The sequence below is a fragment of the Psammomys obesus genome, unplaced genomic scaffold (genome assembly GCF_907164565.1).
Source record: "Psammomys obesus unplaced genomic scaffold, mPsaObe1.curated_primary_1811, whole genome shotgun sequence".
NCBI lineage: Eukaryota > Metazoa > Chordata > Mammalia > Rodentia > Muridae > Psammomys > Psammomys obesus.
Genome location: NW_026596466.1, coordinates 4,206,838 through 4,234,474, shown reverse-complemented (window position 1 = coordinate 4,234,474; position 27,637 = coordinate 4,206,838). Strand labels below are relative to the sequence as shown.

Sequence of the window (27,637 nt, the reverse complement as noted above, 5' to 3'; positions counted from 1 at the left end):
ACCCCAGCCTCTCAATGGAGGATTCCAAACAGGTGCTCTACCACTGAGCCACACCCCAGCCCCTCACTGGGGGATTCTAGGCAGGGGCTTTACCACTGAGCCACACCCCAGCCCCTCACTGGGGGAGTCTAGGCAGGGGCTTTACCACTGAGCCACACCCCAGCCCCTCACTGGGGGATTCTAGGCAGGTGCTCTGCCACTGAACTATGACCCCATTTTAACCATCTTTAAGCAAAAAGTACCATAACGGCTTGTTTATTTGAGAAAAGGTTTCTCTGTGTAACGGTCCTGGCTGTCCTGGGAACTCACTCTGTAGACCATGCTGCCTCTGCCTCATGCTTGCTGGATTCTGGAGGCCCACCTCCAAAATTTTGCATCTCTTAGGCAGTAACTCTACATCCTCTGGCTACTAAGTCCACCAGAGGCAGATCAGAGGAACTCACCATTCCCAGGGACACTGGGGCAACAGTTTATTCTCATCACAATAGTTACAACACTGTCAACAATAGGTCTTTATAAGCACCTCTTTTATTGTTTATTTTTGCTTTTAAATAAGCTAAGGTGGGGGGCTAGCAAGATGGCCCAGTAGTCAGGCCCACTGGCCACTCTTGCAGAGGACCCAGGCCCAATTCCTAGCACCCACAATGGTAGCTCACAACCATAGAACTCCAGTTGCAACAAGTCTGATGCCATCTTCTGGTCCCTGAGGGTATAGCACTTATGTGGTGCATATACAAACATGCTGGCCAAACAGTTCTTCACAATGAAGCATGTTACAAGTTCATAGGAAGGAAGCCACCACACAGAAACCATATCATCTCTAAGTAATATAACACCACTCAAGACAAAGACTTTTATTGGGCCTAAAGCTGCAATACCAAGCAGCAGATCCTCTGCTGACTCCCCAAGTGAACCCAACAGCTTCCTCATATAACCAGAGAGCAGTCATTTGCACCAATCATAGCAAAGCTCTCTTACAAATGAGGGCTTGTGCTTCTACCAATCACAGCCTTGCCTCTTTTTTTTTTAAAAGGAGTATTTATTTATTATTTATACTGTATTGTCTGCATGTACTCCTGCATGCCAGAAGAGGGCACCAGATCTCATTATAGATGGTCATGAGACCCCATGTGGTTGCTGGGAATTGAACTCAAGACTTCTGGAAAAGCAGACAGTGCTCTTTCCCTCCAAGCCATCTATCTCTCCAGCCCCCACAGCCTTGCCTCTTCAGTACCAGCCTCAGCAATCCTTTTGCTAGATTGTCAGGGGAAGAGCCTTGGTGGAAATGGTTGCTGGGTCCTTTCCAGTTCCCTGAAGCTGGTGATAGGAAAAAAAAAATAAAATAAAATAAATTAGTGTAGAATGTCTGAAGCAGTTGTGGTTAAAGCTATGTCTACAGATGCTAGGGTGATCACTTAAAATGGCCAGGGTTGGTTTAAGTCTGGCTGGCTGTTTGTGACTGACAGTCTATTTACTTAGGCTGAGCAGCAAAGGAGAGCCCAACTACTGCCAATCAGGAATTCAGATTGCCCATGTCTTTGCTTATTGACAGGAGAATAAACAGAAACCGTTATGATAAACGGTCAAATAATTTACCATAATCACCTGGGCATGGTGGTGCATCCCATCAATCCTAGCACTGGAGAGGTGGAGCCAGAAGCAAGGGCTTAAAGCTTAAAGGTATCATCAGCTATACTGTGAGGTCAAATCCAGCCTGGGCTACAAGGAGACCCTTTCTCAAAACAAGTACTCGTTGGGAAGTTATAGTAGATGCTTCTATGTGGGGATCCTGGCAACCTAACCCCTGAGAAGGAAGCTTGTATCCCAAGCACCTGCAGCCATAAGTCTCTGGCTTCTAGAACCTGGAGCCATAGCCTTTCTCCAGATCTGGGTTACCAGTCCGGTGAGGCATCAGGCTCTCAAAGGTCTGGACCTACCAGAGGTGCTGATTTTTTTTTTTTTTTTAAATTAAATAAGCTTACTTAGTTGTGCTTGTGCAAATCAAAGGCTAAACCCTGGAGTCAGTTCTCTCCTTCCACAATGTGGGTTTCCAGGATGGAACGCAAATTGTCAGATTTGGCAGCAAGAGTCGGAGGAGCCACCTGACTGGCCTCTTAACTCTTGATTTCTCAGTAGATGATAAGTACTCAGCCAGCAGACTGCCTTCTCATCCACCAGGCCCTAGCGGCCTATTTTGTTTGTTTAGAGTCATTATATCACTCAGGCTAGCATGAACTGCCCTTTCCGCCTCAATCTCCCCAGTGCTAGGATTCCAAGCCTATGCTTTCATGGCCAACTAACTGGTCCTTTAAAAAAGAAAAAAAAAAGTGTGTTTTTGTTTGTTTGTAATTAATTTTTCTTCCCGAGTAAGCTGGGGCTGGAGAGATGGCTGAAGAGTTAAGAGCACACTGCCTGCCCTTCCAGAAGTTCAATTCCCAGCACCCACATGGCAGCTCACAACAGTCTGTATCTCCAGTCCTGGGTACTAGGATTCCCTCTTTTGGCTTACCGCGGTGCCACCATACAACATAACGCTCTGGTGCAGACATACAAGCACAACACTTACACACAGAAAACGTTTTCGAATTAATAGACGGTTGTAAGCCACCATATGAGTGCTGAGAGCCAAACTGGTCCCCAGAGAAAGCGTTCTTAAACTCAACTGGTTCTTTTTAAGATCGTCGAAACACCCCATAAGGGACGGCTCCGTGTTGGAGGCATCCAGAAATCTTGACTATCTTTCCCAGCAACCACTCGGGGTGTGAGTCCCGGGCTCCGGCCCGCCCACCCCAAGCTGGCCCACGTGATCGCGCTCTCCCGCGAGTCAAGGCGGCAGTCTCCGGCGGCCTGGACCACGGTGACCCGGCTTGGAGGCCGGCGCTGGGTTGCCCGCCGCTGCGGTGCAGATGGCCATTGACACTAAAGCCACTGGCGACACGATCGTGCGGGGCGGCCACGCTCCTGTGTGCCTCCGGCTGGCGGCGAACTCCTCGTGCAATTTTGGAACCCTTCGTTCTTTTGCTCGTCGGTGGACGGGTCTACAGCGCAGACCTTGGGGGGGGGGGGGATCCAGTCATGCCAGCCACAGACGCCTGTTTGGTTAAGAGCAAAGCTTCCTCTTAAGCCATGTGTGGAAGCTTGCGTTTTCCTGGCATGGCTTCCTAGTCACTTACTTTGTCTTCATACAGTTTCACGTGTTAAAATCATCTGGGAGTCTATCTGGTGTTCCCTAGATAGTTCAGTCCTTCCCGTAGCGCCCGCCGGGAGAGGCAGAGGAACGTCTGCCATCTTGGACGCAACTATTCCATACCTCAAAATGGGGGGTTGCAGATGCCAGTGAGTTTAGTTGCTATCCAAAGCGCATCTCCGGCCACAAATGGTCTCTCCCGTCTCGAACGCACAGTATTGTGGTGGTTCCTGGGCGCTCTTTACCCACATCTGGGTTTCCTCGGGCGGGTCGTGAGGAAGGAGGGCGTGGGTGTCCCCCCCGCGCTGCATCTTGGTGTGGCCTACTCGCTGCACGCACGTGGCCCCGCGCTAGGGGCGCGCGGTGACTCCTGGGAGTCGGAAGCAGGGCGGCCGAGCCGGGGGAGCAGCAGCGCGGGCCCATGCAGGACGCCGAGAACGTGGCGGCCCCCGAGGCGGCGGAGGAGCGGGCCGAGCCCGCGAGGCAGCACCCGGCCTCCGAGGCGCCGCCGGCGGACGAGGCGGCGGGGGCTGGCGGGGCCGAGGTGGGGCGGACCGAGGACGCCGAGGAAGACGCCGACGCCGGGCCGGAGCCCGAGGTGAGGGCCAAGCCGGCGGCCCGGCCCGAAGAGGAGACGGCGACCAGTCCGGCCGCGTCGCCGCCGCCGCAGTCGGCGGAGGAGCCCGCTGCCCCCGGGAAGGCGGAGGCCGCGGCGGAGCAGGCCCGGGAGCTCCCCGCCGCCGGAGCGGAGGAGGAGGGCGGGTCGGATGGCAGCGCGGCTGAGGCGGAGCCTCGGGCCCTGGAGAACGGCGAGGCGGATGAGCCCTCCTTCAGCGACCCCGAGGATTTCGTGGACGACGTGAGCGAGGAAGGTAAGGGTTGTAGTCGTGATCGTGCCCGTGGGGAGGTATCCACTGAAGGCGGGGGGCGCCGGGTCTCCCGACTGCAGCGGTTCCCCCCCTTATTTCCTCTGAATTAGGGGACCATTAGGGGAGCCTGCTTCTGCAAGGAGACCGGGCGTCTGGGGCTGGTGGAGGGCAGGGCGAGCTGGAGTATCTGGGCCTTCCGGTGTCCAGTGTTGCCCAGCTGGACCCTTGGGAAGGCCGAATGGGAGGGACAGGTCGTGTAGAGAGCCTGGTGCCCTCCCCCTTGCCCAAGTGTCTTCCCAGTGCTCTCCGCAATAGTATTGCCGTTGGAGCCAACCGCATTAGCGCCCGCTTCTCTTTTCCCAGGTCGGTACCCCTGACCATCCATTGCTTTTTCACATTTTCTTCTTTTCAGCGTACTTCATATTCTTTTCTACGGTGACTGGCTTTAAGACATTATTTCTGCCGTCCCCCACGAGAGTCTGAGTCCTCAAATCTTTTATGACAGCTGGTAGTATGTGTTTTCCACCGTTTCAACTTCAGGCTGAGAGCACACGAGGCAGTTCCTGTATGTGTTGATTTAATGAATACTGAGGGGCTAGGGAGTTAAGAACAGCCTCCCCCACCTTTTTTTTTTTCTTCCCCTTTTTGAGACAGGACCTCACTGTACAGCAAGCTGAACTTGAACTCTTGATTCTCCTGCCTCAGTTTACATGAATCTGGCACTACAGGCATGCACTACCAGTAATAGACCAGAAAAATCTAGAGCCTCATATAGTTGTCAACTTAAACATACTTGAGGGGTTGCCGTCTAAGTCGCCATTGTTTTGCTGTTTGTTTTTGTTAGGGGAGAGAGGTGCCTCCCTGAACTCAGCTCACCAGTTGGCCAGGTCATTGGGATCCTCGCTTTTACCTTTCTAGCACCGGGCATGCAGCTGTGTGCCACTGTGCCAGCTCTTTTCCCGGGTGCTGGGGATCCTAACTCAAGTCCTGCTCTTTTGGACTGAACAATTTCCTCATGTGCGTCCCCACCCCCTTTTCCTTTTTCAAAGGCTTGTTTTTATTTTAATTGAAGTTTGTTTTATGCATAGGAGCATTTTGCCCCTGTGGTGTCTGTGTCATATGCAGCCTGGTGTCTGGAGGCGAGTGGATTTCCTTGAACTGGAGTTAGGGTTGGTCGTAAGCCACCGAGCGGGTGCGGGGAAGCAAGCCCGAGTCCTTGCTTCTACTTGCCGAGCAGTCTTTCCAGCCAGTGTTTGTTTTATATTTCATTTGAGTTATGTCAGTTTGTCTGTGTGAGCGCAGGAGCCCACTAGAAGCGGAAGAGGGTGGCCGGGTCCCTAGTGCTGGAACTAGAGGTGGTTGTGAGCTGCCCTGTGAGGGTGCTGGGAAGCAAGTGGGACTGTCTGCTGCAAGGTAAGTGTTTAAGGAGTTAGTTGAGCCCATTTAATTCACAGGTCAAGTGTGACAGCTTTCAGAATTGGGGAGTATGGGAGTCGGGGTGCTAATGTCACTACACAGCCAGCATGCCTCCATCAGGTCTACAGGGAGCCCAGTACACAGGGAAGGGTAGAGTAATGAGGAGGCTCTGGTGCTGAAGAGCTGGAAGTCTCACAGCCACCTGGCTTGGGTGGCCCTGTAAGCGTGTCACAAGGGTGGGAAGACAAGGCAGTCTTTTGGTCTCCTTTTCAGTTTTTTTGTTTCTAATCACCAACCAGTTGTTTCCCTCATTTCGGTACGCATGCCTGTCCTTCCACTGCTTGGAAGGTAGAGGGAGGAGTTTGAGGCTAGTCCCTGCTACATAGGGAGTGCGAAGCCAGGGTACATGCGGCCCTGTATCAACAAAACCAAAAAGGCCGAAGAGATGGCTCAGCAGTTAAGAGAACTCACTGTTCTAGGACCCTGGCTTTGACTCCCGGCTCCCACATGACGGCTCACAGCGCTCTAACTCCAGTTCGGGGATGTGGTGCTCATGTGGCAGGCAGGCACGCAGTGCACACACACAAAAAGGCAGAGTCTTCATACACGTTAAAGTAAATTTCTACAGAACCCAAACAAGCCAAAAGAAACACAATGTGTTGCATCGTGAGGGTGCTTTGCTCTGCCCTTCCCAGGTAGTCGCAGGTTGTTACAGGCTAGGTATGGCTTTGAATTCCTGGGAAGGAGTCTGTAGTTTGTATAGAAGCTGGGCTTTTTATTACATCTTGTTAAGCTCGGATCCAGCTTAGCAGGCCATTTAATTGTATGGTGAGCAGGCTTTTAAAGGAACCCAGCATTCACGGCCTTTCTGTAGTAAAGGTGTGTGGCATTGTCGTGTTGAAAACCCGCCTCTTGCCTCCTTGCTCTTTGTCTGCTCCCGATCTCGTGTCTTTGAAAGGTGTCTTAATTAGGCTTCTCTCAGTCAGTGGACTGGCCAGGGAAATCAGAGTAGGAAGTCAAGGCAGAGCTGATGTGGAGGCCGCCTGGAATGGCATCACCCATAGTGTTGTTTCCTCACACCAGTCACTGGTCAAGAAAATGACCCACAAACTTGCCTGCTGGCTAGTCTGGTGGGGGCGTTTTCTTAATGAGGTTCTCTCTTCCCAGATAACTCTAGCTCTGTCAAGTTGACATAAAAGTAGCCAGCACAAAATGCAAGGGACTATCACTTTTTTTTTTTTTTTTTTTTTTGCCTTGTAGTAGAACCCAGTGCCTGGTCCCAGCCCAACAACACTGACCTTCAAAAAAAAAAAAGTCATTTACACTGAGTGTAATGGTGCACACCTTTAATCTTATCCTTTGGGAGGCAGATGGCTCTCTTGAGTTCTGAGGTGAGCCTGGTCTACAGAGGGAATTTCAGGACAGCCAGATCTACACAGAGAAACCCTGTCTCGGGGAAAAAAAATCACTTGGTGAGTTGATGCTACACATTTATGTAGTGGTCAGGACAGCATTCAGGGGTTGGTTTTTCTCCTTCCACAGTTGTTCCCGGGATTGAACTCGGGTCATCAGCCTTGATGGCAAGTGCTTTTATACACTGAGCCTCTTGCTGGCCCAGACTTGCCATATATGTGTGTGTGCGCGTGCGTGCGATATTAGGGGTGTTTTATTTTTTAGGTGATTTTATTTTGTATTTGTGACTGTTTGCCTGCATTCATGTTATATGCGCCACGTGTGACTGGTGTTTGTAGAGACCAAAAGAGGGCATCAGAGTTTTGAAACTAGAGTTAGGTATGCCTGTGAGTCACCACGCTGAGTGCTGGGGACTGAGCCTCAGCATCTCTGCAGGAGCAAGAGCTACTGTAAAATGGGTGAGCCATCTCGCCAGCTCTGTTCTTTATCCGTGTTTATTGTGTGTGTATGGGCGCTTTGCCTGCGCGGATGTCTGTGCACTGCATGCATGCATTGCCTTTGGAGGCCGGAAGAGGGCACTGGATTCCCTGGACCCTGGGTTGTAGATGCTTCTGATCCACCATGTTGGTGCTGGTAACTGGACTCTGGTCCTCTGGAAGAATAACAAGTGATCTTAACTGTTGAACTGTCTCCCCAACCCACACCTTTATGTGTACAGACACACACATACAAAGATATACATACATACATAGTTCGTTTGAGAGAGGGTCTCTCTGTGAAACTCAGGCTGACTTTGAACTCAGGGATCTGCTCACCTTTGCCTTCTGAGTGCTGGGATTAAAGGCATGAGCCACCAGGCCAGTCCAGACTTCTATATCTTAAGCAGGAGCTTCTTGTGTGTAGACCTGGGATGGCCTCAAAAATGGCTCTTTCTGCTCTCATGTCCTCAGGTGCTGGGAGCACTCTTACAGCTAGCCCACCTTTCTCTTTGTTTACGTGTGTGTATGAAAGTGTGTGTGGAGGCCTTAGGTTTATGTCAGGAGTGGTCTTCAGTTGCTCTTGACCCTTTTTTGAACTCTGTAGACAAGGCCTTGAAATTAGAGATTCACCTGCCTCTGCCTCAAATGCTGGGATTAAAGGCACGCCCCTCCACTACCCTGCTCCTCCCCCCACTTTTAAGATAGGGTCTTTAATTGAACCTGGTGCTCACCATTTCAGCTAGAATGGTTGGGTATCTAGCCACTGAGACCCTCTTGTCTCTGCCCTCACAGCATTGGGGTTAAAAATGCTCTTTGAGACAGTCGCATTGTGTAGCCATGGCTGCCCTATGAGTCACAGAGCTCAGCCTCTCTGAGTCCTGGGATTGAAGGCATATGCCATCATGCTACTTTACCCTTGGTTTTATGAGGATGCTGAAGATCATTACCTTAGCTTCTACCACAGTCCCACTCTTCACTTCTGCGAGTGAAGCGGAGCAAGGGGTTGGCATTTAGGATATTTAGCATGCTGAAGTTTCTTTTATAAAAGGTTAGTTTTTTAAGTCTGTGTGTGCACCCATTCCCTTGGAAGCCAGAGGTGTCCAGTCCCCTTGAACTGGAGTTACAGGCTGTTGCCAGTATGGGTACTGGGAACAGAACTCAGGTTCTCTGCAGGAGAGATAGCGGATTTTTTTAAAAACCGGGTTTCTCTGTGTATCGCTGGCGTCCTGGAACTTACTCTGTAGATCAAGCTGGCTTTGAACTTAGAGATCTTCTAGCCTCTGCCTCCCAAGTGCTAGGATTAAAGGTGTGAACCAGCTTGTGGTACGTACTCTTAATGCTGAGCTACCCCTCCAGCTTTCAGTTAGCTGAGACAAAATCTATGTAACCCAGTAGGAAGCTGGCCTTACACTGAGGATGACCTTGAACAACTCCTCCTGCCTTCACCACCCAAGAGGCATCACACCTGCAAAAGATGAGTGATAGTTTCACAGATTAGCTAGAAATTCATGGAATAAACCATTCTTTAGGTTTGTGTGGTGGTGGTGGGGTTCTTGTTTGCTTTTTTAAATAGCAGTACTGGAGATTGAACCCAGGGTTACTTCCGTGTTAGGTTGGCATGCCGCTAGCTATTGTGTTTTATCTGCGGCCCTTTATGTTTTGTTATTTTAAAGGTAATTATTATTTTTGTGTGGAGTATGGACAAGGCTGTGGAGGTCAGAATAGCTTTCAGGAATGGGTTCTTTTCACCTACTTAAGGCAGGGTCATTGTAGCTCAGGCTAGCCTTGAACTCAGACATCCCTGTGCATCTGCCTCTACCTGCAGAGCGGTGGGATTGTTTGGGTGCATTTTCACAATACTTCCTATGAGGGGGCTTGTGAGGATTAACCTTCCTGATTCCCTGTTGTTTTAGTGAGGTCCTGACTGATTTCTTTGTGGTAAAAGCACTGAGTAGCTGGCTCCTGAGATGATCAGCCTGCTCACTAGTGGAGGGTGCTTCTGGCTTAAATAGAAACCACCTGGCATTTCTTTACTCCTCAGAACTGCTTGGTGATGTCCTCAAAGATCGGCCTCAGGAAGCAGATGGAATCGACTCGGTGATTGTTGTGGATAATGTTCCCCAGGTGGGACCCGACCGGCTTGAGAAGCTCAAAAATGTCATCCACAAGATCTTCTCCAAGTTTGGGAAAGTCATAAATGACTATTATCCTGAAGAGGACGGGAAGACAAAGGGGTGAGCACTCTATTTGCTGGGGAGTTTTGTACTCAGGCCACCCCGAGGGAAGCCCTCAGCGGGCTCTGGAGTCATGGCCTAGTGAGTGACTGCAGACTGAGGTCATCAGGGTTGAGCTCCACGGCAGCAGTGGCTGCCCCGGGGCCGGATTCTGGAAAAAGACACCACTAGCCAGAAAGTGGGCAGAGCTGAAGGGCAGGCCTGCCTGTGGGCTTTCTCTCTGAAGTGCTTTTGAAAACATTTTACCTTCTGTGAGGTAGTTAGCAACTCCCTACTAGCCTTGAAATCTGGGTGTGGCCTAAGGTATATGACTTGCAGTTTGCTTAGGCCTCCACGCTTGATTCTGGCCCGCCATCTTGCTTGCTGCTGAGCACGGAGCCCAGGGCTCAGCCTCCAGGGCTGTGGCGTGTGTCTCTTTTCCTGCCGCTGCCAGCTTTTGACTGGCTGTCTCTCTCCCAGGGTTGAGGTTCCTGAGCGGTGGGGCTGGCTGCCCTCAGTAAACTGAACAGGCAGAGTGGTCCACAGTGGCTGCGGGCCAATTTACAGGGTTTGGTTGCCTTGCCACCCTGACAGACCTTTTAACATTCTCCACCTTGTCGGAGGGGAGGGGAGGATGTTAAGGTCACTTTCTGGAATTAAAGACTTAGTGGGATTTGGGGGCAGGGGTGGATTTTCAAGACAGGATTTCTCTGTGCAGCCCTGGCTATTTTGGAATTCTTTGTAGACCAGGCTGGCCTCAAACTCAGAGATCCACCTGCCTCAGCCTCCTGAGTGCTAGGATTAAAGACATGTGTCACCCCTGCCTGGCTAAGACCTTTTTTTTTTTTTTTTTTTTTTTTTTTCCTCCTTTCTTTTCGTTTGGTCTTTTTGAGACAGGGTTTCTTTCTCTGGGTAGCCTTGGCTGTCCTGGACTGCTTTGTGGACCAGGCTAGCCTCAAACTCATAGCGATCTGAACTCACAATGATCTGCGTGCCTCTGCCTACCTCAGTGCTGGGACTAAAGGTGAGCACCACCATACCCAGTGGCTAAGAATTTTAAAGGTAGTTTTAAAAACTATTACAAAGTTACTTTTGGAAGAATCATTGGCTCTAGGCTGTGCCACCCTGTTTACTGTTTTTTGTTCTTAATTGTTTTATGTGTGTGAATTATTTTTCCTGTGTGTGCGAGTGCATTCTGTGTGGCCCTCGCTGTCTTAGGACTAGCTCTGTAGATCAGGCTGGTTCAGAGTGACTCTTAATCAGGTCATTGCAAAACAGAAACACTTCATATGTAAAGTGGACACTTTGCTAGGTTTTGTTGACCTGTGTGTATCACAGAGTAATGAGCATTTCTGTCAAACTTCTATCATTGATAATAATGAGCCATAGTCTTGAGATCTTTATGTTAGGATTTCATTCTTTGGGAAACTGCTTGGCCTGCGTATTCTCTCGTTCTCAGGGTGACTGTCAGCCCTGGGGACACTGCAGGACAGTCAGGGCCTCGGCTCATATAGAAAGGTCTCAGGAACAGTGAGTCTTAAAGCTGCTCGCCTTCTTACTTAGGTACATCTTTCTGGAATATGCTTCTCCCGCTCATGCTGTGGATGCTGTGAAAAATGCTGATGGATACAAGCTGGACAAGCAGCACACGTTCCGGGTCAACCTCTTCACTGATTTTGATAAGTGAGTTGGAGCCAAGCTCTTGTGGTTAATGTGTGTGGGTGGCAGGGAGCTCCTCGGTAGGTGCTGGTGGCTGGTGTTGGCCAGGCAAGAGCATTTTATGTTTTCACTTTGACTGTCGGCTGGTGGAGAGGGCACGATGCTGCCTGGCTGTGCCCCTTATCCCATCCAGCCTGTGCCACTCAGCAGTGCCATTCTGTTGCAGGTACATGATGATTAGTGATGAGTGGGACATTCCAGAGAAGCAGCCTTTCAAAGACCTGGTATGTTCTACAAATCCTCTGCTTTGTAGGAAACATTTTGTAACCTGAGGTCAAAAGTATCTGTTGAACTTACCATTTGTCATTAAGTGCAATAATTGTCTCTGAGCTTTCTTTAAGTCCCTCGATTTTGATTATTTTAGGGAAATTTGCGTTATTGGCTGGAAGAGGCCGAGTGTAGAGATCAGTACAGTGTGATTTTTGAGAGTGGAGACCGGACATCCATCTTCTGGAATGACGTCAAGGACCCAGTCTCAATTGAAGAAAGAGCGGTGTGTACTAGCGATGGGCCCTGGCCATGACCTTACAGCAGGGCTGGTTTCTGCCCAGAGGTGAAGGCTCCTGTTCTCTAAGGCACTCTGAGAACAGCTGTCACTTTTTTCCCAGCTTGGAAACAGGTTCTAAGAAATGGGACGCTGCACTGTAGAGAAAGAGTTGCTGTGTTTGATGTTTTGTTGCTTTAACCCTGATCCTGCCTTCTTCTTCTTACAGAGATGGACAGAGACGTATGTGCGCTGGTCTCCCAAGGGCACCTACCTGGCTACGTTCCATCAGCGGGGCATCGCCCTCTGGGGAGGGGAGAAGTTCAAGCAGATCCAGAGGTTCAGCCACCAGGGCGTGCAGCTCATTGACTTTTCTCCATGTGAAAGGTGAGCAACTCACTGTCCTCCTTTTCAGCCTCCTCAGGTGACTTGTGGTAGTCTCAGACGTTGTAGAACAGGCCCAGGAAGGATGCAGAGAACTCACTTGGGATGTGGTGACAGAAGAGTCAGGAGATGTCAGAGACAGCCTGGACTTCATAGTGAGTGTGGGTCTGGATTAAGCTACATGAGACTCCACCTCAAAAAAAGCCTCCAAACAAACAAAGGAGAGAGAAAAGGGATGAACTTGGTCCTGCTCAAAGCTTTACCCCTTCTCGAATAGTGTGTAAACTGCCAGAGCCAAGCAGTAAGGTGAGGGTGGCGAGCATTTAAGTTTTTCTTTTACTTCTTTTTCTTTGTCAGGGCGTGACCCAGGGTCTCTGACAGTGAGCTGCATCCTCCCCGGCCCCATACTTGAGCAGCTGGGGCAGTGAGGAGCCTGGGAGCAGTAACTCCCTTTCTGTGGCTTTACCTTCCTGGGCTGCCATGACACAGAGTCAGCAGGAAGATTGTCTGGGTCTTGCTCTTTTAGAAGAGACCACACTGGCAGAATTCATTGTAGTATGCTCATAATGGTTGCGTTCTGTTGTCTTTGGTCTCTTAACTGTACTTAATGTGTATTTCTTATGTGAATGTACATATAGGAAAAGATGTGCATTGGGATTGGTACTGTTGGACCTGGGTAGTTGAACCACACGCACTCACCTCTGAGCTGCATTTTCTGAGGGACCCCCATGTGCATTGTGTGATACTGTGGTTCTAGGTACTGCTCTAGGCCAGCCCTGATACATGGTGTCACACAGGTACTGGTTCAGGTTCTAGACATTTCTCTTTCCCTTTCTGAACTGGTAGAGCAGAGGAACACTGGGGTAGCCCACATGCTATCCGTGGTGGGGCACACCTGAATCCCCAGCACTTGGGAAGTAGAGGCAAGAGTAGCTTTTATTCACCTGAGGTAACTGTCGGATTGGAGCCTTACTACCTCTGTCTGCTAACCTAGGCCTGGGCCTAGAATGTTTTCAGCCTTTGAGACTTTCTTCTGAATAAGCTCACCTTTTCTAGCTCTTTCTGAACTCTGGCTGGCTGGTTCAACTCAGCTGTTCTGGCTCAAACTCCTCTCCAAGCTGACTGATTCAATCTGGCTTCTCTCAGTTTCTCACTGAATATCTCTGCTTGGCCTCATACCAGCAATCTGTTCTAATTTGGCTCCTTCTGTCTTCACCTGTGTCTAGTTTGTTCTCCAGCTTCTCTCTCTGTAAAACTCTTAGTAAAAACTGCCTCTGAGTTCCACAAACTCAGCTCCACCTCACTGTCCCTCAACTCACTGACTCAACTGAACTGACTGAACAGCGTTGACTAAAGCTCAGACATGTTCATGGGTCTATCTCCTGAGCTGGGATTAAAGGCTTTTCTTTACCTGAACTTGCTCTCTACCAAGCTTGCCTTGAACTCAGAGATCTGCTTGCCTCTAACCTGGGATTAAAGGTGTATCTGTATTCTAGCCAGGTCACACAGACCTAGAGATCTCTTGCCAGAATAGCCATGTTCTAAACTAACATTTCTCTACAATCAGAAGTTGAAGGCTAGCTTGGTCTACATGAGAATGTGTTTCCAAAAAAAACCAACAAAAACCTGGGTTAAATTACTTCTCGTTTTGTCGAATTTATTTTAAAAACAAGCTATATAATGCTGTAACATAAAATGCCTCCTGGGTAGACAGGTTGTTACATCCACTGATTTGGCCCCAGTCCTAGTGTCCATAACCCTCTTGGGCTCATTGGAACATCCTTCCCTCCCTTTGTGCTGCTTTCATAGAGTGTTCTGGAATTCTTAGCTACTTTGCATGTCTGACAGCAGAGAGTCCATTCCAGCAGTATGCTAAAGGTGGATATGTGAGAGGCTGGCGAGGTGGCTTGCTGCTAAGAGCATGTGTTCTTGCAGAGGACCCAAGTTCGATTCCTAGCACCCACATAGTGGCTCACAACCATCATAATTCTAGTTGCAGGAATCCAACTCCCTTGTCTGACCTCTGAGGGTATCAGGCATGCAGGCAAGCAAACCATCATACATAGAAAATAAATCTTTTTTTTTTTTTTTTTTTTTTTTTATTGGATATGTGAGGGTGCTGTGCCAGGGTGACACTGGATGTCTTCACCTCTTGGGAAGCTTATGCAGGTCTCTCAGCAGTTAGTCCACCAGTGTCGTGGGAGCATGGTTGGCACATTGGTAGGATGTGGGCTTCCTCGTTTTGATACAGGCTTTGGCCCTCAGTCCCTTTAGCTCATCTTGGCTGATCTTCCTGCCTTCTCTTCCCAAGTGCTGGGATCAGTGCTTTGCACCTGGTATGATCTGTATGTCCACACATTGATCCTTTTGAACAAGTGGGCCTATCCTGTTCTTTGTTAGGTCCTCTGTGCTTTGGTTCTGTAGATTGTAATATTGGGATTTGCTCATTACAGGCTTTAGCAGTTTGTGTGGTGTTTGTTGCTGGTCAGGATTTCAGACGGCAGCCCTGGCGCTGCAGCAGGAGGGCTATTTTGCTGGTGATCTCTGGCTTGCTGTGGCTTCTCCCACTGCTCCTGCTGCAAGGGCTGTGTCCTTAGGATGTCTGTGCTTTGTGGATTTGTTCTACAATGTAGAGATGTCCAAAGTCAGGTAGTTAATTGTCCATTTCCCGGAAACACACTCAACTTACTTTAGAACTGTATGTGTCTCCTTTGTGAAGATAGAATCCTATATGGCTCCTCCCTTAGACCAGCCCACTTAAGCAGACTTCTGTTCGGGGGTTTGATTTGCCTGGTGCCAATGGGGTGCCCGTTGGGAACCCCATTCTAGGTGACTCTTGTAGGGGACTGTGATTACTTTCTACCTGGTTGTGCTCACCCCCCAGCTCACCCCCCAGCTTGGAGAGGTGAGCCGCCGTTCTTGGGGATCATGGTACTCAGGAAAGGCTGCTTCCACACACCTCAGCAGTGTTCTTATCTTGTGTCTCTGGCCCACAGCAGTGTGTGCTGAACTGTGATTCTCACCCCAAAGGAGGTGCTGCATGCAGTGACCCCTCTCTTGCAGATACCTGGTAACTTTCAGCCCACTGATGGACACTCAGGATGACCCTCAGGCCATCATCATCTGGGACATCCTCACGGGACATAAGAAGAGAGGTTTTCACTGTGAGAGCTCTGCCCACTGGCCCATCTTCAAGTGAGTGATGTAGCCCTGGTCTTCCTGTGACCTTTCCTGATCCATTGGTGCAGCCTGGTTCTTTTCTTCTCAGGTGGAGCCATGATGGCAAATTCTTTGCAAGGATGACTCTGGATACTCTTAGCATCTATGAAACACCTGTGAGTTTTGGTTTGCCTTCATCTCTGGAAGTTCTGGACATTAAACTACAATCCTGCAGGCTAGGCAGCTACTCTCTCCCCGAGCCATGGCCTAGCTCCTGTGGAGATTTTCGGATTCTGGAAGCAAGGCCAGACTGCTGGGTGCATGCATGGCTGTCATTTTCGGAGGATATAGTTAGTCCTTCTCTAAGTCTGTGCTAGGGGAAGAGAAGTGGGGCTTTGGTAACTAGTGAAGACCAACCCTTCCTGTGCCGGTTGGAGGTCTGGACTCTCCTGCCCTGGCTCCAACAGAAGTCCTATTGTGAGTGTGCATCTTGCTGCTGGCAGTTGGTAGCTGCTCACCTGTCCTTCGTGCCTGTAATGCTCTTGTACTGTTAAAGCGGTAGGAGAGCTGGCGGGGGGACTCAGTAGGTAAAGGCACTATGGAAAAGGCGAGAACACGCTCTTGCAGTCTCTTCTGACATTTGTGTGTGTACTGCGACGCGTCCCCCTCCCAGAATAAGCGTGAAGAACAAGTACATAGACTTGACATTGCCCTGACCTTTCTGAACTGTGATTATTATTTTTCCTTTCTTTTTTCCCCTCATGGGCAGTCTATGGGCCTTTTGGACAAGAAGAGTTTGAAGATCTCTGGAATAAAGTAAGTGAATGCTCCTGTAAAGTTGGTGTCTGTGTGCTCTGGTTGCTGTATAACACTGGGTGACTGCCCTCAAACAGCAGAAATGACCGTCTTTCTTTCCTCTTAAATCTGCAAGTCCAAGATGGGCTGCTGGATTCTGTCAGTGGCAGCTTTCTCTTGCATGGATGGTCTCTCTGCCCTCTTCCTCTCCCAAGTAGGCAGAAGGAGCAGCTCTGTAAGGACCTTAAAAGGCATTCTTTCCTTAGGACAAATTTACCTCTCAAGGGCGTCATCTATGGCCACCACTTGACAGTTGACTGCATTTGGGGAGCACATGAACAGGCCCCAGGCAATCACAGCAGGGCTTGCATTCATTCATTCATTCATTCATTCAGTCATTCATTCATTCACTTTGGTTTTAAGTGTCTCGTAGCTCACGCTGACTTGGAATTCTCTGTAGCAGAGCACAGCCTGAACTCCGTGTTCTTCCTCATGTTCATGTTACAGGCATATACTGCCATGTCCAGCTAACACTCAGTTCTTAAGCACTTAGGAAAAGCACTTGCTTGCTTGTTTCTGCAAATGTTGGGATATTGCCATAGCTCTGCGCACTGGCCGCAGAAAGAAATAACTAAGGTCAGAGTCCTGCCAGCTGCAGTGGGGGAGTGTGGAGACGTGAGCACAGTGGCTTTGTCTTCTTCGAAGGTGTTCGGTGGGATTAGGCTTGGCTGTGCAGCTAATTCTTAGATGAGTGGGCATGCTTTTATTATCTGAAGTCCTCTGGAGCTGCTCAGTGCTGGGGCGGTGAATGCTTAGGAGCCCGGAGGACATTGACGTGTCCTCCTTTTGCTATTACGTGTCTGGGTTTTCTTTGGGCTTATAATTAAAAATAAAAAGAGGGCATACACTGATCTGCAAATAATTCAAAACCAGATTTCAATGTGGTGGGCTTCTGTAGTCCAGCTGTCAGGAGAATAAGGAGAGGAGGGGATGTTTGAGACCACTCTAGACGACAGACCATGCCAACAGCAGCAAGAAGTGCAAAACAAGCTGTGGCGTGTATAGAGGGTTTTCCGGTGGCTAAAGCCACGGTCAGTCTGGCGCATCGTCTGCCCCGTGAAACAGTTAATACAGAAGGGATTGTTCACCCGCCCATCTTCCACCTCTGACTTGGCAGTCCTCCCCTGTGGCACCTTGGTTGACTTTTAGATGCCTTGCAGCTGGAGCCATCAGCCTGAAGTATATCTCGAAAGAGCAGTGCTAGGTGGCGGCTTACTGTGGGGCTGGCTGCATGGGGAGGAGGACAGTGGTGAACACCTGTCTTCCGTGCTGTTGCGGCCTTGTGGCCGTGGCCCGGGGCTATGAGGACTGCAGGCTATACTACCGTGTCAAGTGCTTGGGTGGCGTGCAGCAGGTAGCGGAGAGGGGCAGGGCACTAGCACAGAGTGAGCACATTCATGGGGCGTGGTGGCACACCTTTAATGCCAGTCAGTGGGAGGCAGAGGCAGGCAGATCTCTGAGCTCCAGGACAGCCGAGGCTACACAGAAAAACAAACACAAAATAGTAAATGTGTTCATCTCTCCTGTTGCTCGGTTCTATGACCATCTGTTTTTTGCATAAGCTTTTGTCCATTTGTCCTGCAGAGACTTTTCTTGGTCTCCGGGTGGTAACATCATCGCCTTTTGGGTGCCAGAAGACAAAGATATTCCAGCCAGGGTGACCCTGATGCAGCTCCCTACCAGACAGGAGATCCGGGTGAGGAACTTGTTCAATGTAGTCGACTGCAAGCTGCACTGGCAGAAAAACGGAGATTACCTGTGTGTGAAAGTGGACAGGACCCCGAAAGGCACACAGGTGAGCAGTTGCCGTGGGAGCCACTTGTAAATGAGCCGCTCTTTCTGAGTATTTGTTTCCTGTTTTTATTTCTGTGTGTGTATGCATGAGTGCCACATGTGTGCAGCTGCCTGGGCAGGCCAGAAGAGAGCTTCAGATTTCTAGAGTTGGAGTTGACAGTTGGCTGTGAGCCAGTTGGCGGCTGCTTGCAACCTAATTGAGCTCTGCAGCCCCTCTCCAGCCCCTGAGGTTGCTGGGAGGGGTTAACAGGTGGCTTACTCTCAGGGTTGCCCTGTGGCTCTGTCAGCTGTCTGGTCATGGTAAGAGTCCTCACAATATTCTGGTTCAAAGCTCTTTGTTTGTTCAAGACAGAGTTTCTCTGTGTGTAGCCCTGGCTGTCCCGGAGCACAGAGATCCACCTGCCTCTGCCTCCCAAGTACAGTAGAAACAACACAGTTCATAACAAGTAACAGAGTGAGTCTGAGTCCGAGGTAGCTTTAGCATGACGGTACTCTAGGCCACAGCGCAGTGACGTTACGTGACGCCTCAGTGAGGGCGAGCACTGCCAAACACACCAGCTTGCTTATGTCTTGGGTTTAGAATTTTTGGCCTTTGTGTATCTAGAATCTTAGAGAGAGAGAGAGAGAGAGAGAGAGAGAGAGAGAGAGAGAATGTGTGTGTGTGTGTGTCTGTCTGTCTGTGTCTCTCCACCCCTTTGTGGCCCTCACATGCAGTTCTGACTTACAGTTTTTGAGGAGTTGTGTCCACCTAGTGGTGTGAGACTCTCAGCTTGGACATAGCACTATACTTGAGGGACCGGGAGGCCTCAGCCTTTTGAACCTACTTTCTTACCCCTTTTGGATTGCCTTGTGTAGTTTCTAACTCACAGGAGAATTCGGTAGTGTCACCTACAGATGCTCAGCCGCTCTTAACTGGCAGCTGAGAGGGATGTGTTGTTCTGGTAAACGGGTGGACTTTACATACTTGTGCACACAGATGCTTTCGTTTACATAATTTATGTTTTCCTCATCCAAAAATCATCGGGCCTAGGCATGGTGGGGCATGCCTTCAACCCTAGTACTTGGGAGACAGGCGGATCTGCACATTTGAGATCAACCCGGTGGGCATTAGCAAGTTCCAGACCAGCCAGGACTGCATGGTTTGTTTAATACCTTGAATTTTTTCTTCTGGTTTCTTGAGGCAGGGCCTCACTTTGTAGCCGAGGCTGGTCTCTAACCTGTAGTTCAGTCTGACTCCTGGGTATTGAGGTTACAGGTGTGTGCCACCATGCCAGACCAACTCTTGAGTGTTGGATTACAGGCATGAGCCCCTGGGCCTGTAACTTGTTTTTCTCGAGTTACAATTCATATACCAAAAAGCCATGCTTTTTAGTGCTGGCCAGCTCTGTGACTCCTAGCAGGTGGTCACACAGCTAACTCGCCGTTGCCCCCTCCTTCCGGGCTCCTCCGTGGTCTGCCCTGTTGCTTCTCCCCCAGTGCTGGGTCACCCAGGCAGCTTTCCGTATGCTGGCCAGGTGTTCTATTGAACTGTGCCCCGAAGCCTTCCTCACCTTAGCAGCCTCTGGTCTGCCGCTTGCCTGGCTCCGATCTGAACCTTTCAGACAGCCGGAGTCCTGAGCGGATGGCCCTTGGTGTCCAGCTTCTTTAGCTGGAGATGTTTTTACAGCCCCATCTGTACTGTAGCATGTCTCAGCCCTTCGTTCCATTCCTTTTCATGGGTGACTAGTATTCCAGTGCATACACTCCGGTGTTAATGGACACATGCTAACTGGTGGATGAGTAGTTACTGAGTCTGCTGTTGGTATGGTGCTACCCGAAGGTCACGGTACAGGCTGTTCCTCAGTGGGCTGGAGGCCCCTTGAGAGCTCTGCTGGATATGCTGCAGAGGGCACTTGCACTGTGCTCCCCCTGTGCCAGCTTCGTCACCAGCATTTGGATGTGGGTGTGGTGGGCGAGCACCGTCTTCTGTTAGACTGTCGGTTGTCCCGCGGTCTCTTTCATGCCGTCACCTTCCAGAGTGACCCCTTCCTTTTTCACCTTTGTCAACAGGGCGTTGTCACAAATTTTGAAATCTTCCGAATGAGGGAGAAGCAAGTACCCGTTGACGTTGTTGAGATGAAAGGTAAGCTTCCGTGTAGCAGGAAGGGGCCTTGTCCAGCTTCTGCGTGAGCCAGGTGCTCAAACGGCGTGCTGAAGTGAGGTCTCAGCAGGAGCAGCCTGCCCAGATCCCACTGACTGGAGCACACAGGCTGGCTAGCTACAGACACACATGTGCGCGCGCGCACACACACACACTCACTCACAGTCTGTCCTAGGGTTACAGGTGCACACCACCATGCCTGTATTGTTTATGTGAAATGGAGTCTCGTTCATTTTGTAGCCCATCTGGTCTTGAGTTCCAGTCTTTCTGCCTCAGCCTCTCAAGTCCTGGAATTACAGGCCTGTGCTACCAGGCTTGGCTTTCAACGTAGTTTAGTTCCTTCTTCTCCCCCCCAGCCCCCTCCCCCTTTTTTTTGGTGGTGGTAGAATGTTTTGAGACAGAATCTCACTGTGCAGCCTTGCTGCCTGATGTTCATAGGGACTCACTGGTCTCTACTTCCCATGTACTGGAATTATAGAGTGCAGCACCACAGCCGCCCTTACCTTTTTTTTTTTTTTTGAGACAGGATTCTCTGTGTAGCCTTGGCTGTCCTTAAACTTACTCTGTAAACCAGGCTGGCTTCAAACTCAGAGACCTGCCTCTCCAGTGCTGGACTAAGGACTGGCACCACCACTGCCTGACTCAGCTTTTCTTCTTAACTGAAAGAAAGGTGGTGTACTTTACAGAGCCAACTCCCCTCCTTTGCTGGAAGAGTCACGCAGTTGCCACCTTCGTCTGGCAAACTACTGGGGCCTTGCATTGGCTTTTATTTAGTTCCGCTATAGGAAAAGATGCCCTCGCCCTCCCCCATGCCAGGGCTAGGGTCAGTGCGGTGGCACATAACTGTGACCCTAGCAAGCAGGGGCCAGGCCCGGAGGATTCTGAGGTCTGGCTGGGCCCAGGCGCAGCATCAAAAGCAAACCCAACGAAACGCGTTTGAGTGCTGCTGACTTCTGTTTGAGTGTTTGCTTTTGCTGTCCGGTCATCTGTGGTCCTGATAGTGAATTGGGGATTTGAGGGTGCTTCTCTCCAGTTGAATGAAGATCTTTGAAAATGGAGCTGTTGGTGTGAGGTATGACAGCAACTGACTTCTTGATTATAGAAACCATCATAGCCTTTGCCTGGGAACCCAATGGCAGTAAGTTTGCTGTGCTCCATGGTGAGGCCCCCCGGATATCCGTCTCCTTCTACCATGTGAAGAGCAACGGGAAGATTGAGCTTATCAGTAAGTAGTCTACCCTCAGGCTCCCTCTAGAGAGCGTCTCAGGGACCCGGATTCCAGCTGTGGGTCAGATGATAGGCAGATGCTGACATACTTCCTGTCTACTGAGGTTTTGCCCTAAGTGAGGCCTCTCAGTTTTGTTTGGTTCTTTTTTTTTTTTTGAAAAATTTTAAGGCTTATTTGCTTTTGTATATGAGTGTTCTATCTATGTACACCTGCACCAGATCATATTATAGGTGGTTGTGAGCCACCATGTGGGTGCTGGGAGTTGAACTCTAACCACTGAGCCATCTCTGCAGCCTGGAAGCATCTCAGTTTTAACTCAGCCATTGTTTTGGAGGCAGCTGTCATTTCCTCTTCAGAATTGCTGTCCTCTGCCCCCACCCTGGCTTGTTCTCCTGAAGGGAAACATTCTCCTTTGCCATGCAGGCAGCTGCTGGTCCTGCTGTGCTCCCAAAAGGCTGCTGCTGCTTATGCTTGTCTTTGTGTCGTGACAGCGCCACAGCAGTACAAGCTGAGCCACACAGTGTGCCCTCGCTGAGGTGGATCTGCAGGGTTGCCCCAGACTGTGTTCCAAGAATTCTCTAGAGGAAGCTAGCCACCCTGTTCCCTGTGCCATAGCAGCCGTGCCGTAGCCATGCCATGGCTTTCTTGGACCTGGGACCCTCTATAAACAGTGTGCTTTCCCGTTACCTGGGTCTGACCATTTCTGATGGGTCAGTTGGCTGTGTTGAAAAGTTAAGTCGTGTTGTTGATAGAATGTTGTATAAAATGTGTACAATCAAAAGATTTCTGTCCCGTTTTAACAAACACCAGGAAAGGTATCATTATCTCCTAAATGTGTGTGGTTTGTCTTTCCTTGAGTTGTCAGCACCAGGGTCAGAGTCGGGGTGACTGGGACTGTGGTTTGCTTGAGGTTCTGCAAGCCCACTGAGAGATGGTGTTGTTGGTAGCTTGGCCCGTGGTGTAGTCAGAGATGAGTCACTTCTCTATTTTTACTGTTAATGCCCTCTTTGTCCAATTGCATGTGAAGTTGAAAATAGTGTCCAGTGTACTTTCAAGGTAGCAGCACCTACCACCCTTCAGCATGCATCAGGACCTCAGGTCTAACTGAATGGGGGACTGTTTTAAAATAGTTCTCTAAGGTGGCCAGTGGGTTTGTGTCTGAATCATATGTGGACTTTGTCTTTGCCAGCTCTCCTCAAGAGTGGCTCAGTCCCCTCACAGGTACTTGCTTCTCTTGCAGAGATGTTTGACAAGCAGCAAGCAAACACCATCTTCTGGAGTCCCCAGGGGCAGTTTGTGGTGCTGGCCGGGCTGAGGAGGTGGGTTGGGGCCCTGCCTTCTATGGCCACATCTACTTCTGAGGGTTGTGTTAACATGGAGCCTTATTGTCTCACTTGATGTCACAGCTGAGCCCCTGGCCAAACCAGGCTGATGGAAGTCGTGACATTCTCTGTGATCATGGCCTTATTCTGCCCTCCTGTGAATTCTGTGTCTTCTTGTGGGACACGTGATTAGCTGGAGGCTGCCTTGCCCTCTGGTTGGGGTGCCTTTCTCTTGCTCCCCAGCATTCCAGCTGAGCACAGAGTAGTGAGCAAATCCAGCCTCAGCCTCTGGTGGGAAGGACTGCTGCAGCTTGCTCCCACTGTGGTGTGCATGCCACGCTAGCTCTGGAGGCTTCCTCAGGTGCCACCTTCTCTAGATGTCACAGAACTCTGTGCACCATCCACGTCCTGATCCCAGCTTCATGATATCCTTAGGAAATTTGTCACTGTGAGGGCAACAAGGGCTGAGGTCCAGGGAGCTATAACCCAACAGAGAGTGGGCATCTTGGTCCTTGCTCCTTTCCCACCCTCGTGACTCAGTAGAAGTAAGGGGCATTGGACCACTCAGTGGGGGTGCAGGGGATTGTGGGATGCAGCTGCCCTGTCATCCCACAGCATGAACGGTGCCTTGGCGTTTGTCGACACTTCAGACTGCACCGTCATGAACATTGCAGAGCACTACATGGCCTCCGACGTTGAGTGGGACCCAACTGGCCGCTACGTGGTCACCTCTGTGTCGTGGTGGAGCCATAAGGTAGAAGATGGCACGTGCTGGGCTCTCAGGGAATGAAACCCCTGAAGGCTGGTGACAGAAACTGTTCTCTGTGGGATTGTTGTGTCCAGGGGTCCCAGGGTTAGGGGGTGCTACTCACAAACTCTTATGGCTTAGGGAGCCGATCTGATCCAGGGGTTCTCAAAAGACTCACCACTGAGGTCAGCTGCCAGGGCATTGGGCACATCTGCTTGGCAGGGCCTGCCAGAGCATGGACCCTTGTTCCTCCTGAGAGCAAACTGCTTCCTGTGTTTACTAATGGGTTGGCAGAGTCCACACCAACAAAACCTGTGAGCTCAGTGCCCTAACTGGTGAGGCGAAGAGCTCTCGCTTGCCTTTGGGTCTGTCTGGAATATCATTCTTTAAGTTCAAGATGTTCTATCTAGGACCTGTCCCAGATGCCAGTGCAGCATAGCCCATCATCCCAGCACTTGTTTAGCCTCTTGTAGACCTGGGGTGTCAGTGCATAGCACCTGCCTGAGTTCCACCCCCAGCAGCCACCCCACCCCCCAAAAAAAGAGGAAAAGTAAAGGAAGTGAACCTCTTTTTAAGCCCTTGTGGGGCTGTTCTGTCCACAAACTCCCAGAGAGCTGGTTTGGCAGCAAGGAGCCTGGCATTTGGGTTGAGGCTTGGTTTGGAGTCTTGCTGGAGAGACAGAGTGGTTGGTGCTGTGGTGATTGGCGCTGCTGTGGAAGTTTCTTGTCAGTGACAAGATGAGCAGACTTTTGCTGGGGAGCACCTGCCGACTGCTATTGGCCCGGGGTCCTCACATCATTGTTTGCTCCCCACCTTCCGCGCTGGAGGGCGAGCACAGCCAGGCGCAGCTGTTTGTTTCGTCGCCAGTGTGCTGTGTCTCTGGTTCCCAGAGCACAGGTTGGTGCTGTGCCTGCTGAGGTTAAAGATTCTAGAGTTGCCTTGCACGTTTTGCATGATGGACCTCTTGCCCTCTAGGTGGACAATGCTTACTGGCTGTGGACCTTCCAAGGTCGCCTTCTCCAGAAGAACAACAAGGACCGCTTCTGCCAGCTGCTCTGGAGACCAAGGCCCCCCACACTCCTCAGCCAGGATCAGATAAAGGTCTGTGGGCCCCACCTGGTTGGGCTAAGGGAGCAGTTGTGGTGCTGAAGGAAGCAGGCATTTGTCCTGTGACTGGACAGGGGCAGTCAGTGGGGTGTGGGGTGGGACATGGAGAGGGCTCTGATGAGGTGCAGGGCACTGAGGCCTGACCTGAAGCAGCATCAGGAACTCCCTCTAAGTCTGCAGGCTAGGCAGTGCTTACAGTCCCAGAGGCTGAGGCAGGAGGATGGTGAGTTCTTGCCAGACACAGCTGGATAGTAAAAGGATGACCCTATCCTTGTCTGCCCCCACCCAGAAAACCCAGGAAAGTCTGCCTTAGCCAGACAAACTGTAAACAAGTCCCAGTGGCATTGGAGGAGCTAAGAGGGCCTTGTGTAATGGAATAGGCTTGTGATGTTAGGTCAGAGCTGGGCGTGACTCACCCTAGAATCACCTCTAGGAAGTGAGGGTCCTCAGTGGGCCAGACTGGTGCCGGGGCTGAATCCTCTCAGTCCTGCCGGGCTGCCACTGCACACCGGCATCTTTGAAGGCAGCAGTTGCAGGGCTTGCTCTGAAGGTTCAATCCTGAGAGACTTGTCTTGGTTTCAGCAAATTAAAAAGGACCTGAAGAAATACTCTAAGATCTTTGAGCAGAAGGATCGATTGAGCCAGTCCAAAGCCTCAAAGGTGAGCCTAAGGGGCTGCCCACGGGAGCGCATCCCTGTCTTGTCCTGGGCGGTGGTGAGAAGGGTGTGCCAGGAGCCTGGTCTGTCTTGTTCTGTGTGTGAGGGGGCCACTGTCTATGGGAACAGAGGGCCAGCACTGGTCCTTGGAACCAACATCTACCAACACTGGGTAGATAGGGGCTGGCTTTTCCTTGCTACAAGCAGGAGGGGCAGGATCAGGAAGAGAAATGAGGGTCCAACTTAAAGGAGGGGGTTCTATGGAAGGCTTTGCCCAGCACACAAGTACTTGTCAACTCCCTAACTTCAGCAGTGGTTGCTACAGACAATGGGGTCACTGTGGTTGAGCAAGTATGTCCTACTCAGCCTTACAACCTCCTCCTCCTCCAACAGGAACTGGTAGAAAGGAGGCGGACCATGATGGAGGACTTCCGGCAATACCGGAAAATGGCCCAGGAACTTTATATGAAGCAGAAGAACGAGCGTCTAGAACTACGGGGAGGTAACCTAGCTTCCGGGCTCATCTATCTGCAAGTGGAATGGTTCCCCCAAGGGTGTGGGCTAGAGCTCTGTAGCTGACATGGCAGCCATGTCTGGGGGTCAGCTTGCTGTCTGTTTTCTCAGGGGTGGACACTGACGAGCTGGATAGCAATGTGGATGACTGGGAAGAGGAGACCATCGAGTTTTTTGTCACTGAAGAGGTCATTCCCCTGGGAAATCAGGAGTGACCTCAGCACTGTGGTAAGACATGAAGTCGGGAATGGTGATGAGTCTCTGGCTGCTTGTTAGACCACAACAAAGACACCCCAGAAAGATGGCGGTGCTGCCACTGGTGGTTGACAGGGAGCTTGGGAGGCGGGCCTGGCCAGCTGTGCTGCAAGGAGGAGGGTAGCGTGGGCACAGGTCACAGTACGGGGCTGAGTCTGGCCTGTGGTGCTTCGTGCTGGTTCCCTGAGGAACCGTGAGAGCTGAGACTCAGGTGGAGTGGGTGCCGTTGACATTTCGGCCACTCTGGCAGGGGTACTCCTCTCCACAGCCTGCAGTGAGGTCACTGGAGAAGCTGGCTGTGGGCCCTTGCTTTGTGTCTGACTAAACGGTGCCCCGTTTGTTGCAGTGTCACTGTGCCGTGCCCAGGATCCGAGGCCGCCCTTCACAGAGAGCCTTGGGCTGGGTTCTCACCTGTGCTTTCCTGCGCTGGACTGTGCGTGCACCCGGGGTTCTTCCATCCCGACACAGCTCTGTGCCTTCAGCCCCTGTCCACAGCAGGGACACTCAGGCTCCGCTCTCACGTTGCCCTGTTAGGTTTTTATCAGCCGTGTCTGCTGTGGGGTCTCACTGCAGTGTTCTGGTGGCTCCTAAACTCCTGTTGCCATGGTGTTTCCAGAGCCTCCGCCTGCTGCTCAGTGGGGTCATTCACGGACTTGCTGTCCCTGCGTGGGCCGGAGACCGGCAGGGAGACTGCGCTCCCACCTCTTCCTTGTGCCAGAAGCTCTGGAGGCACCCCAGCACCTCGCACCTGTTCAGGTTGTGGCAGGGCCTCTGCACAAAAGTTGGTGTGGAAATAAAGGCAACCCTGTGTGAAAATGCTTGCTGTCTTGCTCCTCTTTGTAGAGCGAGTAGCCTGTGAGGCCTGCCTCCCCATTCCCCGTGTGAGTGTTTGCACGCTGCCCCTGGGTTGTTGAGAGCCTGTCTGGAGTCTGACAGGTGCTATGTCTTTCATCTGTTAATATGAAAAAATGCTTCCCCCCACCAAAAAAAAAAAAAAAAAAACCAAACAAACTACTTTGGGTTTTCCAAGTTGGAAAACAGGTACTGAGGTGTTTTCCACTGAGACAAGTGGACACAGCTGGTGTCCAGTAGAGAAGGAAGACGAGCAGAGGGGAGCTCCAACCGGTCATCTGAGGCCCCATTGCACAGCATCCTGCCTTTTGCAGGCTCTACCTGCCTCTGCATCTCTTGTGACCAGAGAGCTGCCCGGGCTGAGCCCACAGCCATGGATGGTATGTCTCTGGGGCATGTGCGGCCAGCAGGGGACAGGCTACCAAAGCGGAGCAGAAGGCCAAGATCAATGGTTTACATGCTTCGTCCCTGGGAGTGGCTCACCTTTCCTCCTGTGCCTTAGCTTCATCCTTTGGCGTCTGTGGGCTCTGTCAGGGCTACGGGCCTCTTCAGCATTTTTACCCCACTCCTATTTTCCTTAAACATTTTTCTAGTCTCAACGGCAGTAAGAAAGAGCACAGCATATTCTCTCTCTCTCTCTCTCTCTCTCTCTCTTTCTCTCTCTCTCTTTTTGGAGTCACTTTCTCTGTGTACCATTGGCTGTACTGGACTTTGTAGACCAGGCTGGCCTCAAACTCCGAGATCCACCTGCCTGTGCCTTCCAAGTGCTGGGATTACAGGCCTGTGCCATTGCATGAGGCTACATTTACAGGTTTTTAAATGAGAAGCTCTTCACTATTTGAAA

General features: G+C 50.8%; 1 protein-coding gene across 1 annotated transcript; it reads left to right on the top strand.

The window, feature by feature from the left end:
* The first annotated feature begins 3,546 nt into the window (after positions 1-3,546).
* Eif3b (eukaryotic translation initiation factor 3 subunit B) lies at positions 3,547-26,759 on the top strand. The gene is made up of 19 exons (XM_055598600.1): positions 3,547-4,059; positions 9,406-9,598; positions 11,141-11,260; positions 11,463-11,520; positions 11,661-11,789; positions 12,010-12,167; positions 15,228-15,359; positions 15,433-15,499; positions 16,093-16,139; positions 17,763-17,973; positions 20,022-20,094; positions 21,215-21,337; positions 22,581-22,659; positions 23,278-23,416; positions 24,386-24,511; positions 25,100-25,177; positions 25,567-25,675; positions 25,798-25,914; positions 26,288-26,759. The coding sequence occupies exons 1-18, from the start codon at positions 3,609-3,611 to the stop codon at positions 25,899-25,901; spliced, it is 2,397 nt and encodes a 798-aa protein (XP_055454575.1). The 5' UTR covers positions 3,547-3,608; the 3' UTR covers positions 25,902-25,914; positions 26,288-26,759.
* The last annotated feature ends 878 nt before the right edge of the window (positions 26,760-27,637 follow it).

Excerpts from the sequence above, each read along its gene's own strand:
- Eif3b (XM_055598600.1), top strand. The coding sequence starts at position 3,609 with ATGCAGGACGCCGAGAACGTGGCGGCCCCCGAGGCGGCGGAGGAGCGG. Across the intron at positions 11,261-11,462 it reads CTCTTCACTGATTTTGATAA|GTACATGATGATTAGTGATG; the intron begins GTGAGTTGGAGC and ends ATTCTGTTGCAG. Across the intron at positions 23,417-24,385 it reads TGTCGTGGTGGAGCCATAAG|GTGGACAATGCTTACTGGCT; the intron begins GTAGAAGATGGC and ends CTTGCCCTCTAG.